The following is a 17996-nucleotide window of genomic DNA, read 5'->3' as shown; positions in this document are numbered from 1 at the left end:
GATCCTTCCGCCTCAGCCTTCCAAGTAGCTGGAACTACAGGCGCGTGCTACCACGCCTGGCTCATTTTTGATTTATTGTAGAGATGAGGTCTCGCCAAATTGCCCGGGCGGGTCTCAAACCCACGAACTCAGGCAATCCATTCACCTCAGCCTCCTAAGGCGTGGGATTACAGGCTGAGCCACCGAGCCCGGCTTGAAGTTTTTTTTTTTTCTTATTAACATTGTCTATTTTTGTTTTATATATTTGGAGGCTCTATTGTTAATTGTATTTGCTTATAGTTGTTATATCATTTTGATGGATTGTTTTCTTTTTATATAATGTCCTTTTTTCCTTGTAACATTTTAATGTCTTAAAGTCTATTTTATCTGTTGTTAGCATTTCACTTCAGCTGCCTTTTGTTACTGTTTGCATGAAATATCTTTTCCATTTCAGTCTCTGTTTTTTTGGATCTAGAATGTCTTTTATAGATAGCATATCATTGTTGGATTTGAGGATTCTAGAGACCTAGCTTCTACCTTTGTTTCTACGCTGCATAGACATAGGACTTTAAAGATCTATTTACGTGTACTAGCTGACTTTGAGTAAAGAAAAGAGATTATTAGCTACACCTTTTAATATTTTATTTAGCAGGGCCATTCTGTGATATTGGACAGATGACATTTTGTTATTAAAAATGTAACCACTTTGGGAGGCCAAGACGAGAGGATTGCCTGAGCCCAGCGGTTCAAGACCAGCCTGGGCAACTTGGTGAGATCTCGTCTCTGCAATATGTCAAGATATTAGCCAGGCATGATCGTGCATGCTTGTAGTTCTGGCTACTTGGAAGGCTGAGGCAGAAGGCTCTCCAGAGCCCAGCAGGTTGATGCTGGGCTGGCCGTGAGCATGCCACTGTACTCCAGCCTGGGCAACTGAATGAGACTCTGACTTTTTAAAAAAAAAGTAGCCGCTGGGTGAAGTGGCACACACTGGTAATTCCAGCACCTTGGGAGGCAGAGGCAAGAGGATTGCCTGAGTCCATGGGTTCGAGATCAGCTTGGGCAACTTGGCGAGACCTCTTTTGTATCATAAATCAAAAAATTAGCCAGGCATGGTGGTGTGCACTTGTGGTTCCAGCTACTTGGAAGGCTGAGACAGAAAGATCGCCTGAGCCTAGCAGATCAAGGCTGCTGTGGCAGTGAACGAGCTACTGCACTTCAGCCTTGGCACAGAGTGAGACTCAACTCAATTAAAAAAAAAAAAAAAGTAATTGCCAGCCTGGGCAACATAACAAAACCTTGTCTCTACAAAAAATTTAAAAAATTAACTGGGCATGGTGTTACATGCCTGTATTCTCAGCTACTCGGGAGACTGAGACAGTAGAATCATCTGAGCCCTGGAGGTCAGGGCTACAGTGAGCCATGATCGTGCCACTGCACTCCAGCCTCAGTGACAAGAGTGGGACCTCTGACTCAAAAAACAAAAATAAACCTAATTATCTGTTTCTGGTTAATCAATCTTGAAGATGAGTGAAATTAATAAAGCAGCTTTATACTCCACAGTACTGCCTTCTCAAGTGGAAGTGTTCCCAAATGAAAGGCTTATTTTCACACCAAGTTAAAAATATTATATACAATTAGGGTGTATTCTCAGTATCTATTACATTGTTCATTAATTTTTTTTCTTTTCTGTCATGAAACCACTTATGTCTGATGAATAAATATTTATTACTTTCATCTTGCCTAATTATTTCCATCTTTGTCTCAGTATGAAATTTATACATCCTATGCTTTATGCTTCAGATGTAGTCATTTTTGTCTTTTTCATTTAGTCTTTTGCAGGAACAATGAAGTAAAAATTAGAATTGCCAGTGAGTACTCTACAGATCATCTCATCTGAATGCTTTGTGCTCCATTTTTGTGTTTCACACTTGGAAGTTAAAGTAGATATTATCGAGATTCCAAATTTTACAGCTTTGGTGTGTTTGCATTGGGCCTATCCTATTGTTCCTTTTTTTTTTGAGTTGGAGTCTCACTCTGTCACCCAGACTGGAGTGCAGTGGCCACTCCTGGCCACCGCAACCTCAACCTGGTGGGCTCCGGCAATCCTTGTGTCTCAGCCTTCCAAACAGCTGGAACTACAGGCACATGCTACCACGCCCGGCTCATTTTTGATTTATTGTAGAGATGAGGTCTCACCAAGTTGCCCAGGCGGGTCTCGAACCCACGGGCTCAGGCAATCCACTCACCTCAGCCTCCCAAAGTGCAGGATTACAGACTGAGCCACCGAGCAGGCTCCTATTGTTCTTTTAAGTGACAGTGTAACCATGTCATTTTGCAGATAAGGAAGCAGTTTTCAGATTAATGAAGTCGCTCATTCCAACTGTTATGGCTTGGATATGGTTTCTTTGTCCCCTTCAAAGCTCATGTTGAAATTTCATCCCCAGGTGTGTTGGTGTTGGGAAGTAGGGCCTAGTGGGAGGTGTTTGGGTTTTGTAGGCTGATCCCTTATGAATGACTTGGTGCTGTTCTCACAGTAGTGAGTGAGTTGTCACTCTTAGGAAACCGAATTAGTTCCCACAGAAGTGGGTTGTTAAAAATTAAGGACAGGGTTGACATAGGGGTCGGCATGTGGCGGGAAGTGGGGGGGTGTTGAGGGTGTAGTGCGTGGCATACTAATACTTAGTGGGTGTCTCTACCTCAACTGCAAGTGGTGTTTAATGAAGTGACTAGCTATACCTATTTGGAAGACCTTAGTGGGACATTCTGAAGGGAAGCAAGGACATGGACTGAGCACTCCCAAGAGGGGTTAGCCCACCATAGTGGAGAATGGGCTGTGGGTGCTCAGGGGGCGGGGCCTCAGGTTGTGGGGTTCCGTCGTGGGGCAGGAACTCCCCAACTGAGGTGCACTGGCTCTCAGAGGAGGCGGAGCCACAGGCTGATGGATTGCCAAGAACTAGTGGTGCCAGAACACTGAACCTCAAAAACAAAAAAAAATTAGAACAGCCCTCAGATTTTCTCCTCTTTGCACCTGTCTGCTTCCCTTTAACTTCCTCTACCATGTTGTGATAGAGCGTGAATTCCCTTGCCAGAAATCAGGGCCATGCCCTTGAACTTAGCCTGCAGAACGGTGAGTTAAATTAACCCCTCTTAACGCAATTGTATACCTAACCCTTAACTGTACCCCACAACTTCATAATAAAAAATAAATAAATAGTTTTTAAAAAAAAATTAACCCCTCTTCTTTATAAGTTAATATCCAGTCCCAGATATGCTTTTATAGCAACACAAAGTGGACTAAGACACTAGTCCTCTGAATAAATTATTGTTCTAACTGGTTATATCTAGAGTACCAACTCCTGATTTTAAAAGCAATTTGAGAGGATCTATATTAATTCTTAGTTTGAAAACTAACCTACCTTCCCTTTTCTTAAATGGAAAGTAGCAGGCCAAGACACATCTCTATTCCTCTTTTTTGGTTCTGTACTACAAAACAGTGCCTGGCTTAGGTGGGAAATACCTGGGGCTAATGAATACCCGGGTTTTGCTTTCCTTAACTGTTTTTTGGTTTTGATTCATTTGTAGGATCTTTTGGTGCCCTGTGGTCATGAAATTGAATAGGTTTGGCAGAATCTTATTAGATGCAGTGAGGTTTGTGTATCTTGCCAAATGTGGGACACATGTTTACATGTACATCAGTAAAAAACTTTTTGGTTGATGATACCATAGGGCATTAGTGGCTAAGAAACAGGTTGCAAATTTCGAGTTTAGTAGGATTTGAAACAAAAAAGACAAAAATATCTAGCAACCTCAGTCCTTCTGGGCTGAATTTTCCTGATTCATTAGTGAATTTATGGTTTTCACAGTAAACAAAGCCTAGAGTAGACTGCTACAGGAAGTATTTGAGATTACAAGTGCTGATCTATGAATGGTATGAACCATGTATTGTCTGTATTGTTTTCTGTAATGATCATTCATAGTATCTGGAAGTAGCCTATCAGTTATCTTCTTTCAAGTGCCTTGTATATTCTCTAGTTGCTGTACTCTGTGTCCTTTTATAGTAAGGGCTAAATCTTCACTATAATATGAATATTTGTTAATGAGAACCAGTTTCTGTAACTAATGTTGGGCTATTATAGTTAATATGATTTATATTGAGCTGTGACTAATGGAATAAATTAAAAAGCAGGAAATGTTTTTTCCTTGGGAATTGGCTCAGCAAAATTGTAGGTGTAAGTCACCAGTATACCTCTTAATGTTTCATATGACACATGCCTTATTGCATAGCACACTGATCTGAGACTGTGATACAGGATTTTACATAGCAAGATAATCCAGTACTTGGATGGCAGGGCTAGATTCATGGTACTGTTTATTGTGATACTTAATTTACTGTGTTACACATGGTACTTTATGTATCAACTATGGTAAAATTACAAGAAACATGCTCCCTTATGAAATACAAGACTTTTTTTGATTTCTGTCATTAATCTATCTAACATTTCGTTGTGAATTTGTATTAGGGAGGAAATATTAGAAGTATTTGGTGACATGCAAGTAGAGCTGGAATAAACATTCAGTTAAACACTTATATTTGTATTTTGAGAGATTTCCCAAGGATATTATTTAGGAAATGACTGTTAGCTTCATCAGTCTATACACTTAACTATGGTCATTTACTAAGAACTGCAGATTCCTCTAGATTTGTATATTTTTTTTGTTTTGAATGCCTGGAGACTATTCTAGGTATATAAAACATAATACTGATATTTGAGACTTGTTTTAGTGATCTGAGATATAAGGGAATGTGGAAGAAGTCAAGATGATTTTTAAAAAAAATTCTCAGATGTAGTTGAAAACTAACATTTCTTTAAGTTGATCCATATCATTTAGAAGGTTTTTTTGTTTTATTTCAGTAGCTTTAGGGGGTACAGATAGTTTTTGGTAACCTGGATGTATTATGTAGTGGATATATAAGTATGTCTGTATTGTTTTCATTCATTGAACAGAATCTTTAAAGGCCTAATAGCTCTAAAGTACCATTCTGTTTTATATACTATGAATAATAGAATAGTCAAGGACCCAGGCCTCCCTGAGATCTTAGGATTTGTCTCTAGAAACAGGCAGATGCACTAGGCAGAGCAGCTGTAGTTGATTTATCTATGTGCCACTGAATGCCAACAAAACCCACGCCAAAGTTCGGTCTATGTGATTCAGTGTATGAGGCTATGCCAGAGAAGCTTTCTTGAACAGAAGGTTGGTCTTAAACTAGTTTTTTTTTTTTTTTTTAAACTCATAGGAATAAATAAAGCTGTAAATGTGTCATGTTATCACATCATTCTTTGTGTTTTAGGTGCTAGGGTGCTGGTGAATAAAGTAGAACAAGTCCTTTACTCATGGACTTTACATTTTAGAGGTGTAAGATGAAGAGCAATCATGAAATAAGTAAACTTTAGAATGTATAAATTAAATGTAATTATATGGGAAGAGTACATTCGCTGGTAAATAACTATGGTGAAAATCAAAGCAGGGCTGGGAGGATAAGGGTGAAATGTGGGGTATATACAGTATTAGATGGTCAGGGAATGTCTTATTGAGAAAGTGACATTTAAGCAAAGATGTAAATGAGATGAGCAAGGATGCTGTGTAGACTTCTAGGGTAAGAGTCTTCCAGTCATTGGATGCGGCTAGTGTAAGGACCCTGAACCGGCTTACCTAGTAAGTAAAGTTGAAGAACAGCAAGAAAGCTCATGTACAATTAGCTGGATGTGTACAAATTGCTGGACTGGTGAGGAGGGGAGGTCATATGAGATGATAATATGACTTGTGGACCACTGCAAAGTTTCAGTGTTTACTTTTAGTGAGGTAGACTAAGTGGAGAGGTTTGAACAAAAGATTGTCAGAGTGAGAACAAATCCCATTTGAAGTTGCTAAATTGCTTTATTATTTAGATAACTTATTTAAGTATCAAATAGAATTATCTTTATAGCATCACTAAAGCTTTTTTAAAAAAGTTTTATTAAGGATTTTATTAGGCTGGGTACAATGGCTCACACCTATAATTCCAGCACTTTGGGAAGCTGAAGTGGGACTATCACTTGTGTCCTGGAGTTCCAGACCAGCCTGGGCAACATAGCAAGACCTTATCTCTACATAAAATTTAAAAATTAGCTGGGCCTGGTTGTGCACACCTGTAGCCCCAGCTACTCAGTTAACTAAGGTGAAAGGATCACCTGAGCCAAGAAAGCAGAGGCTACTGTGAGCTGTAGTTTGTGCCATTGCACTCCAGCCTGGGTGGCAGAGTGAGACCCCAACTCGTTTAAAAAATAAAGAAAGAATTTTATTAAACAGCTTTATTAAATTTTTCTCGATCTGGAAACTAAACAAAATAGCCTATTTGGACTTGGTTTGTTTTTTTGTTTTAATTAAACTTTTAATTTTCAGATAATTGTAAATTCATATGTAGTTGTAAGAAATAATACAAAAGATCTCTTTTACTTTTTATCCAGTTTCCTCTAATGGTATTAGAACTTCTTGCGAAATTATAATATGGTATCACAACAGCAAATTGACGCTGGTACAGAACATTCCCATCACCACAAAGTTTTTCCCATATTGTCCTTTCATAACCATAGCTGCCCTCCTTTCATCCCTCCCTCCTCCACCTAGTAAAATAGCCTATTTGATAACCTGTTTACTTACTGCAAACATACTGAAATATTGATAGGATAGCATAGTACAATTCTGTACATATACTAGTTGGGTTCATCTTTGTCATATTTATCTCGCTACCTAAATAAATATTGTATTATTTCTAGTGAATTATTTCAGATCAAGTTGACAGCATTATGATTCTTTGCACACTAAGTAATACACCATACATTTCCTAAGATCAGGATATTTTCCTGCATTAATTATCATAAACAATGAATCTTAACCCCTTTTTAGGACCTTAACCTTTTCCTTCAAGAGCCCTTTCCCTCAAGAGAATGCATGCACATTCAAGAGCCAGTCAAGGGTCTGTCAAAGACTTTGTATTATGAACAACATTGCATTTCCTGATTTCAAGTATTAGTTTTATTTCTTTTGCTACTGAGTACATTTACTGTATTATAATTCTGATTTAGAGAAATTTTGAGAAATTATGTTAATTGTATTTTCCTTATAATTGACTATGCTTTTGGGGAACTTGAATTACAAATAGAATGTGAGATGATTCTTTTATATCAATGAGTGCATTGTCTGCTGAGTTCCTTAACAGCCTATGGAATACAGGTTTCCAAATAGTATATCTTGAACTTTGTATGAAAGAGCTCAACTAACCATTCCTAGTTTTTCAGAAGATTAAGGACTAGGCTCTAGTCGATTATGAGATTAAGAAGAGCATCCTGACAATATTAATATTGAAAAAGTTACTTTCTAAGAACTTAAAGCCCTGAAGTGACTGTTAGAATTCTTGCCTCACACACTGTTCATAGCTTATAAATAGCCTCACTTTTCTCACCACAAGGATTTCCATAACATTATTTTTAAAGTCAGACACTTCTAAAACACCATGTGTGAAAACACCCTAGGCCAGTGCACCTAAGAAAAATATGGAACTGTATTTGATCATCAGATTTACATCATGTGGAGTGGGCTTCTTGATTTCACTTTGTTATATTTAAAAAACTCTTTCAGATCTATTTTAAAAGAAAGCAAAATGCAGGCTCAAACTTCTGAGTAACTCATAATTAGACATTTAACCTCTAAGACCTGTCTAGAATTTAAGTGACTTTCCTAATGACTCATTTTTATTAGGTAGTAGAATGAATATTTTTAGGAATGCATTGGCTTCTGTTATACTTATCTGCTTTTTGGGGATTATTTCATCAAATCAGGCACTTTGTTTACTTGATTTTATATATATATATATATATATATATTTATATATCTTTCTGTGGTCAAGTCATATCATATATAGTTAATACTCTCTAGTAATTGAAGCTATTTTTTTGTACTAGGTTACACACACATGAAAAAATAATTCCAGAGTTGGAGGATTGAGGATATAATGACGTTTAGTACTAATTGTTCAAGGAGAACTGTACACAAACATTCTGTAAGAATTATCACAACGGGACATATAATTTTTGACTGAGGAATGCTTCACTAAAAAATAGTATTTGAACTGAATATTGAAAAAGGGGTTTAGAGTGTTACTGAGTAGATTGGATAAAGTATTTGATTCAATGGCACAGAAACAGCTGGAAGGTTATTCAGAACGTAGGAAGTAGGCCAGGTTGTCCACATTACAAAGTTCAAAGAAGGAAGTGGAATGTACAGCCTACAAAGGTAGGCTGTAGCTGGATTATAGAGATTGCAATGCAAGGCTTGTGAGCTTGGACTGTATATTGGCGGCTTTATGAAATACTTTTACTTAAATATAGGGAATGAGCAGTCTTCAGGAGGTATGGAATGGATTTCTCCCGTGTGCCTCATGCCGTACTTCTCTGATGACAAAAATCCATTGAACTAGCAGTTCTCAAACTTTTTGGTCTCACAGATCTTTGTAGTTTTAAAAAATATTGAGAAGCCCCACATGCTTCAATTTATGTAGCTTGTATCTTTTGATATTTATTATAAAAATGTTCCTTAAATTTTGATGAGGTTGCATCCCCATAAGCCCTTTGTAAGTGAAAAATGTTATAAGTCAAAAATTATTTTAATACAGCTAACATATCAAGCATAACTTAGCCAGGCCTATCTTTTTGTTTGTTTTCTAAGAGACAGGGTTTCAGCCGAGCCTGTAATCCCAGCACTTTGGGAGACCGAGGTGAGTGGAATGCCTGAGCCCGCTGGCAAGACCTCATCTCTAATAAATCAAAAATCAGCCAGGCATGGTAGCACGGGCCTGTAGTTCCGGCTGCTTGGAAGGCTGAGGCAGAAGGATTGCCAGAGCCCAGCAGGTCGAGGCTGCGGTGGCCGGCAGCGGCCACTGCACTCCAGTCTGGGTGACAGAGTGAGACTCCAACTCAAAAGAAAAAAAAAAGAGACAGGGTCTCACTTTGTCACCCAAGCTAGAGTACAGTGACATAATCATAACTCCCTGTAACCTCGAACTCCTGGGCTTATGTGATTCTCCTGCCTCAGCCTCCCAAGTAGCCAGGGCTATAGGCGTGTATCACAGTACCCACTCACTAGCCTACCTTAATTGCTCAGAACACTTACGTAGCCTACAGTTGATCAGAATCATCTAGCACAAAACCAGTTTTTAATAAACTGTTTAATATGTGGTTTCTTGAATACTGTATTGAAAGTGAAAAACAATGTTTGGGTACTGAAAATATGGTTTCTACTGAATGCGTATTTCTTTGACACCATCATAAAGTTGAAATATCATAAATCAAGCCATCATAAGTCAGGGACCATCTGTGTTAGAAATCCAAACTGAGGAACTTTTTTTTTTTTTTTTTGAGTTGGAGTCTCACTCTGTCGCCCAGACTGGAGTGCAGTGGCCGCTCCCGGCCACCGCAGCCTCGACTTGCTGGGCTCTGATAATCCTTCCAAGTAGCCGGAATTACAGGCATGTGCTACCACACCCAGCTGATTTTTTGATTTATTGTAGAGATGAGGTCTCGCTGCCCAGGCGGGTCTCGAACCCGCGGGCTCGGGCAGTCCACTCACCTCAGCCTCCCAAAGGCGCGGGATTACAGGCTGAGCCACCAAGCCCGGCTGAGGAACTTTTAAAAGAATTCACAAGTGCATATTCCACAAACATACAGCTCTTAAAGGATTTGTACGGGTTTTTTGTGTGTGGAGGGGGAGTATTATTATGAGTAATGAAAAGAAATAAAACTATAAATAGAGACTCATGCAAAAGAGAAACAATCAGTTTTGCATGGGTTAGTTGGGAAAGAAGGAAGTGACCTTTTAAACAGCAATGAAAAAGGGAAACATAATGAATATGGGTGGCATATTCTGGAAAGAATACCAAGAGGTCTGTGGGGAAGAGATTCTGTGGCAAGTGCAGCTCCGTAGATGGGTGTGGAGCTGATTTTCAAGGGATTTTAACTTGTAGACATTGGGAAGTTATTAGAGAATATAAGTAGCATGCATTTTGAAAAATAACTGCTGGCAGTTTACAAATGAAGTGCAAACAGTGGAGGGGGTTCCCACCAAATAATCATAGTTTTTTTCCCAGGAACATAATTATTTATTTATAACACTTTTATTTTGTAAGAATTTAGTTCTCTTCTCCAGTCTACGTTTCCTTACTCCTTCAACCTTGAATAAATGGTTTCTAGGCCTCTCCTCACACTGGTTTTGATAGCCATATTATTACCCGAGTGTCTTTGGCACATGACTGACTTGTTTATGTTATATGCCTTGATGTTTAAGTTGGGATTTTGTTTTGATTCCTTCTAATTATCTTCTTTAACTCTGCAGACTCGGGCCAGACTACACATTTATGGGGAAGTATTCTCAACCTGATAGTTTATCAACACCAAGATGACATGGGATATGTGGAGTCGCTGCAACCTCTGGTTTAACCAGAATTTAAACCAAAAAAGTGCTGTTTTTTTATCATCTTTTTTCCCAGGAAGCTATCTAATGGGAACTTTAAAAATATTTTATAGAATAGAAAGCACTTTACTTACTCTTCCAAACAGCATCTTGAGAAACACACAACACATAACTAAATTCTTAATAGATACGTCTTTTAAAATCTAGGCACTGAACCAGGCAAGATGGCACATGCCTACGGCCCCAGCTATTCGAAAGGCTGAGGCAGGAGGATCCCTTGAGCCTAGGAGTCTGAGTCCAGCGTAGGCAACACAAAGTCTGAGCACTTGCTCTAGATTTTTCCATGTACAGAGTGTCTGTCTTTAGCTGTACCATTGTTATTTGAATAGGAATTAATATTATATAACCATTCATCTTGGATCCTAGCTATTTAAAGAATTGATAGCAAATTTGGCTTGCTTTTACCTTACAGAAAGTGGGTGTGTCATCTTTTTGGAATGTGGCGCTATAGATTGTAGGTAGTCTTTTCTTTTCTTTTCTTTTTTTTTTTTTTTTTGAGTTGGAGTCTCGCTCCATGGCCTAGACTGGAGTGCAGTGGCACGCTCCCGGCCACCGCAGCTTTAACCTGCTGGGCTCCAGCGATCCTTCCTCCTCAGCCTTCCAAGTAGCTGGAACTACAGGCACGTGCTACCACGCCTGGCTAATTTTTTGATTTATTGTAGACATGAGGTCTCGCCAAGTTGCCCAGGCAGATCTCGAACCCATGGGCCCAGGCAGTCCACTCACCTCAGCCTCCCAAAGCACGGGATTACAGACTGAGCCACCAAGCCCGGATGGATAGTCTTTTTCAAAAGCAGATAATGTTGCAAGAAAAACATTTTATTGCATTTCTCCCATTAAATACTCATTGTCGCCGGGCTTGGTGGCTCAGCCTGTAATCCCGCGCCTTTGGGAGGCTGAGGTGAGTGGATTGCCTGAACCCGGGTTCAAGACCCGCCTGGGCAGCGAGACCTCATCTCTACAATAAATCAAAACATCAACTGGGCGTGGTAGCGCATGCCTGTAATTCCGGCTACTCGGAAGGCTGAGGCGGAAGGATCGCTGGAGCCCAGCAGGTCGAGGCTGCGGTGGCCGGGAGCGGCCACTGCACTCCAGTCTGGGCGACAGAGTGAGACTCCAACTCAAAAAAAAAAAAAAAAATACTCATTGTCTGTAATTAAGCTGACTTAGCCATATTCAATTAAGAGTAATCTGTGCATAAACTATCATGTGATTGGGGGAAAAAAGAGTACCTTGAAGTGTGGGGTTTTTTGTTTTGTTTTGTTTGAGTTGGAGTTTCACTCTGTCGCCCAGGCTGGGGTGCAGTGTCAGGCCCACGACCACCCCAGTGTCAACCTGCTGGGCTCAGGCAGTCTTTCTGCCTCAGCCTTCCAAGTAACCAGAATTACAGGTGCGTGCTACCACACCCAGCTACTTTTTTGATTCATTGTAGAGATGAGATATCACCAAGTTGTCCAGGCTGTTCTCAAACCCGTGGGCTCAGGCAATCCCCTCACCTCTACCTCCCAAAGTGCTGAGATTGCAGGCTTGAGCCACCATGCCTGGCCAGGGTTTTTTTAAAACCTCATTTGCATTTGGTTTTGTGTAGTTTTTTTGTTCCAATCTTTTCATGATTACATTTTAATATGTCTTAATGCAGGCTACGTGTTTCATCTGACTAAGAAGTAGAAATTTACTAATAATGTGTGTCACTCTGTTCCTCTCATTTCATTTCATCTTCTCTCATCTTCCTACTCCCAGAACTAAGTATTTTAAGTTTTGGGCATCCCCTTGGGTCCCCTCCCACTGTGGGAGCTTTTTCTGTCCTCTCAAATTCTGCTGTAAAAAAAAAAAAAAGAATCTTAAGTTTTGAATATAATTCTAAGTACTTTTTGAATTACTTTTATCACAAACATAAATGTACTTAAACTATATTAGGTGTCCTTTTAGTTTTGTTTATAAACATTATATCACGTTTTTATGTTCAGAATACTGAGACTTGGGTTTTTTTTACTTCTTTTCACTCATTATTATTTGTTTGCATTATTCATGTAGCCATTTATTTTCACTGCTGTAAAATACTCTATTGCATGATTATAATCCAATCAAATTACCCATTCTATTATTGGATGGACAATTTACGTTGTTTTCTATGTTAAGCATGCATGTACATTCTTGTGTATGCCTCACAAGTCACATATATAGAATTTCTCTTCGGTTCCCACTTAAGATGTGGTTGGTGTGCTTATACATCAAGATAAGAAGTTTGTGTCACTAAGTTCACTGTTTAATTCAGTTATTAGTTTTTCATCAGATGAATTTCTCAATAAGGAAGAATAATGAACATTCTTGAACACTGAACTTTAAACCTTCTTGCTCAACTCCTCATTTTGTTTTGGACTGGTCCTATTAGTATTTTTTAGAGATTCCAGTTTATTCCCAAAGTTTGTGTACCATTTTACACTTCAACCAAAAACACTTTACCTAACACTCTGCTGACCTCGCAGGTGTAAAATGGCATTTTTTTTGTGATCTTAAATTACATATCTTTGATAACTAGTTTAAATTGAATATCTTTTCCTGTATGTATGGATCATATGTACTTCTGTAAAGCAACTATTCCTTTCTGTCTTGCCCATGTTTTTATAGTATTGAGTTAAAAAAAAAAAAAATCTTATGAACTAATATTTTACAAATTAGTCCCATTTTGTTACTTATTTCTTTTTTTTTTGGAGGGGGGAGGGAGTCTTTTAATGAAGAGAAGTCCTTGATTTTAGTAGTGTTAAGTTTGTCTTTTTCCTTTTTTTTTGAGTCAAAGTTTCACTCCGTCACCTAAGTTGTAGTATAGGATATGGTCACGGCCACCACAACCTCAGCCTGCTGGGCTCAGTTAATCCTTCCATCTCAGCCTTTCAAGTAGCTGGGACTACAGATGCATGTCACCATATCTGGCTAATTTTTTTTATTTTTTGTAGAGACAAGGTCTCACCAAGTTGCCCAGGCTGGTCTTGTACCCCTGAACTCAGACCATCCTCTCGCCTCTGCCTCCCAAAGTTCTGGGATTACAGGCGTGAGCCACCATGCCCAGCTAAATTTGTCTTTTATTGTGTGTGCTTTTTGTGTTGTCTTTATCATTCAAGTTTTGTTTTTTCATGTGTCTTTATCTAGAATTTATTTTTGTTAGTATATCAATATAGTTGGTTTTGCTTATTAATTTTATAGCTGTACACCTTGCTATGTGTGATTATTTCTAATAACTTTGCTGCAGATTTTTTGAGGTAGACTGTTTTATTCTCTGCAAATTTTAACTGTTTTCTTTCCAGCCTTCTTTAATTTTTTTCTTAATTGACTACATTTGCTTTGACCTCTGTGACTACATTGAAGGGAAATAGTAATACTGGTATCCTTGTCTTTTTCTTAATTTTAAAGAGAATACCGTTGGCATCTCTCTGTGAAGAATGACATTTGTGTAAGATTTTACTAAGTCTTGTTTAAGTATTAGGAATTTTTCTTAGTTTTTTATAAGCTTATAATGGGCAATACTGAGTTTTATCAGATACTTTTCAATGCATGTGATTAAATAGATTTATAGACCAATGTTAAATCACCCTTTTTTTTTTTTTTTTTTTTTTTTTTCTTAAATTTTGAGACAGTGTCTGTCTCTGCTACCCGGGCTAGGGTACAGTGGTGCAATCACAGTTTACCATAGCCTCAACCTTCTGGGCTCAGGCAATCCTCCCTCCTGAGCGTCCTTAGTAACTGGGACTACAAGTGCATCCCACCGTATCCAGCTAATGTTTTAATTTTTTTGTAGAGACAGTATCTCACTATGTTGTCCAGGCTGGTCTCGAACTCCTGGGCTTAAAGGATCCTCCTGCCTTGGACTCCCAAAGGGCTGGATTACAGGCATGAGCTACAGCATCCAACCTAAATCACCCTTTTGTTACTGTCACATTACTTTGTCTAGTGTATTACTTTTTTATATACCACTATGTTCTGTTTTTAGATAATTTGCTTGGAAGTTTTTGTGATTGCAAGTAAGATTTAGTTTACTGACTTCTAATATTTCTTCTCAATTGTAATTATTTGATTTATTAATCAGGATTATACTAGTCTCATGGACTGAGTTTAGGGGATATTCGATATTTTTATATTTTCTGGAAAAGATGTAAGATAGTAATCATCTTTTCCCTAAGAGTTTGGTAGCATTTTCCAGTAAGAAACATCTGGACCTGTGTATTTTTTTTGTTTTTTATTTTAAGCTTTTTAGTTACTTCAGTTTTTCTGACTGTTATGATTCAGGACTTTTTTTTCTTAAATCAGTTCAGAAAAGATAAGTTTTTGGTAATTTTCCCATTTAATCTAATTTTTCAATTTTATTTGAAATACAGTTTTTCAGACTACTTTTCCCCTTCCTTTTTGACACTGCTGTCTATAGTTATGACCTTTCATTCCTAATAAATTTGTGGCTTTTCTCTCTTTATCAGTGACATCAGAGATATGAAATTTTTATTAGTCATTTGGAAGAACCAATTTTTGGAATATTGAATCTTTATTGTGTATTTTTTATAATGTTCTTTATATTTTTGCATTTTGTTTCATTGATTTCTGTCATCTTGTTTTTTGTCTGCTCCCTACTTCCTATATTCTGGTATTCTTTGTCTGCTTTCTTATAAAGGACATCTAACTCATAAACTTTGAACCTTTTTTCCTTTTCTAATGTAAGCCTAAGGCTTTACATTTCTCTTTAAGTACTACTTTTACTGATTACTGCAGTTAAGTTTCCATCTCTAATTGGTGGGTTTAGAATTCTGTAGATGTACTATCTAGCTGTGTTCACAATCCATTGTATATCGTTGACAGGTATATTCAGATCCTCCACAAAGATGTTTTATTTTTTCTCTGTCATTCTCAGTTTTTGCTTTTATAGCTTGACACTATTTTATTAAGTTCCTCATAGTCTAGTAAATTAATGACTTTCTCATGTGAGATAGTTTTCTCATATAATTTGCCCATGCTGTTGCACTGTGGTGGACTTGGGTAGTCTGTGTCCTTTCCAGCCTTAATGTGATTCTCTCAAGGTGTCAATGAATATCTAGCTCAGTGGTGTTTCCCCAATATATGATTCATAATATATACTCGTTAACTAACAATGAATCTTTTAACCTTTCTTAAAATTTTTTAAACTTTTTATGCATAAAGAAAATTGAAAATCCTAAGCAGGCAGCCTAGTGCATTTCCACAAATGAAACACATTCATGTTAGGCAGCCCCCAGATCAACAAACAGAATACTACCAGTGCTCTAGGTCTCTCCTTCTCCCCCATTGAACCTGCTTTCTGTATAATCAATCATTCTCTCCCCTGTTAATTGCTGTTGTGATTGCTAACACCATAGGTTATTTTCATCTGTCTTTGACTTTATTATAAAGTGTGTCTGACTTCTTTTGTCAGCCTATGGCTATGACACTCATCCATTTTACTGTGTGTAGTTGTATTTCAGGTACCCTCACAACTGAATAATAACACCTTTACCTTTGTCCACATTGGATTACTTGTTCTTATTCTTTTACTTGTAGAAGGAGTTGAAGAGGAAAAATTGGAAACAGACCCTGATGATCAGCAGCCTGAAAAGGTAAAGTCTATTTGAATTGTCTCACAACAGAAAAACCAGAGAAAACATACCTTTCAGAGCCTTTCAGGGTTTTGTGAACTTTTGAGTCCCTCTCAGCGGACTATAAATAGTTCTGTCAGCCACTTAGACTTTGCTAGTTGTCGTAAGGCATAATACAGGGAATTTTTCATTATTCAGTTTGTCAGGATATATCCATTCCCTATCCTCCTCTTTTGTGCCCTTTTCAGGCACAGTTGGAAATGTAATACAAAATTTGTGATTCTTGTGAATATTGAATTGTAAGGTTTGGGTCCTTACTTGTGCCAGAAGAGAATGACAGAATATTAAGTGATTTTCTAGGAAAGTTAACTGCCAGCAGAGGTATATTTAGAAAAGAATTAATGAGAAACTGACATTTGAGATAGGTTTTAAAGAGCAGGTAGAACTATAAAGATTGAATTGTCGGTTAGGGAATTGAACATTCCAAGTGGTAGAAGAAGGACAGACACCAAAGCCAGTTATGTGAATGGCATCAAAATATGTCTTAGTGGCCCAGTGCCTATTCCATGAGAGACTGTAAATGCAAGGGGAGTTAGGCAGAATAGGACTTTACAGTCTCTTCAAGATCAGGTTCTGGGTCTTTGTATTCCTCATTTTGTTATAGCACATAGTGAGCAGTCAGGGGATGGGTGTGTGTGTGTGTGTGTGTGTGTGTGTGTTTTTGCGCAGGGATTTAAGGTCTTGGTTACATGTGGTATCCTCATTTTCTTTTAGCACATAGTGAGCAGTCAGGGGATGGGTGTGTGTGTGTGTGTGTGTGTGTGTATGCGCAGGGATTTAAGGTCTTGGTTACATGTGGTATCCTAAAATTGTATAGAGATAAGGAGAATGTGAGGATAATAATAAAGCTGATTGCAATTCCTACAGTGTTCCAAAAACCATGCTTTGTACTTTACATTTATGATTTCATTTAATTCCTTAAACAGCCTCATCAAGTCAGTGATATTCTTTCCATTTTATAGGCAGTGTTACATAATTTGTCCATGTCAGAGAGATTTCAAAATTAACAAATATTACCAAATACTGATCTGAGAAATTGAAGTTTTTAATTCCCAAAGCATGGTTACTGCTGCTGTGTCGTGTTTTTTTTCTGAAACCATTAGCAAATGACTGTATCAAAGGACTTTGTCGATATTTCTTCTGACAGCATTTCACCATGCTTCTTGGTTGATGATAATGAAATTTAAATGCCCTTAGTCTGTCAAAACAACTACCCATGATGATTATTTATTTATCTTTTTAGCCAGTAAATAATATCAGTTAATTCCTCTGACATTCCTTTGGGCATTGTAACCTGGCTTTATAGCATAGAATGCAGTGAGAGCAGGAACTCTGCTTTGGAGGCATATTATCTTGTGATCACTCAAGTGTTGAGGTGGTAAAAAATATATATATATATATTGCTCTGAGTTTATTAATTTATTTTCCAATTTTCTATAAGTTCCTTCTGAATTTAGTATACTTCTTGCTAAAAATAGTGGAACCCTTTTTTAGCCTAAGACAGTATTACTCATAAAATGACTGTTTTTGCTCACACCCTGTCTTGTTTTTTTACCCCTTTCAGACAGAAAACAAAGTAGAAAATGAAATGGATGAAGGTGATAAAGCACAAGATGGAGAAAATGAAAAAAATAGTGAGAAGGAACAGGACAGTGAAGTTAGTGAGGATACCAAATCAGGTAATTCAAGGAAACGCCATACATATTATGTAAAACTTTAAAAATGTATTGCAGAAATATGGGTATTTTTTTATGTAGACATATTTCTCATTCATTTTGGATTTGTCTTCCTTCCTTCTCCTTC

At 37.8% G+C, this 17996-nt stretch overlaps 1 protein-coding gene across 2 annotated transcripts in view; it reads left to right on the top strand.

Annotated features, from left to right (window-relative positions):
- SMARCC1 (SWI/SNF related, matrix associated, actin dependent regulator of chromatin subfamily c member 1) overlaps nucleotides 1-17996 on the top strand; it is a 212187-nt gene that overhangs the window by 136647 nt on the left and 57544 nt on the right. For both annotated transcript variants that reach the window (XM_008071323.1, XM_008071322.1), the window contains exons 22-23: nucleotides 16099-16154; nucleotides 17758-17872. In XM_008071323.1, coding sequence (XP_008069514.1) covers nucleotides 16099-16154; nucleotides 17758-17872 — 171 coding nt within the window. The remainder of the gene's footprint in view (nucleotides 1-16098; nucleotides 16155-17757; nucleotides 17873-17996) is intronic.

The sequence above is a fragment of the Carlito syrichta genome, unplaced genomic scaffold, assembly GCF_000164805.1.
Source record: "Carlito syrichta isolate Samal-C Ts95f unplaced genomic scaffold, Tarsius_syrichta-2.0.1 Scaffold314290, whole genome shotgun sequence".
Classification (NCBI taxonomy): Eukaryota; Metazoa; Chordata; class Mammalia; order Primates; family Tarsiidae; genus Carlito; species Carlito syrichta.
This window is presented reverse-complemented; position numbering and strand designations above follow the sequence as displayed.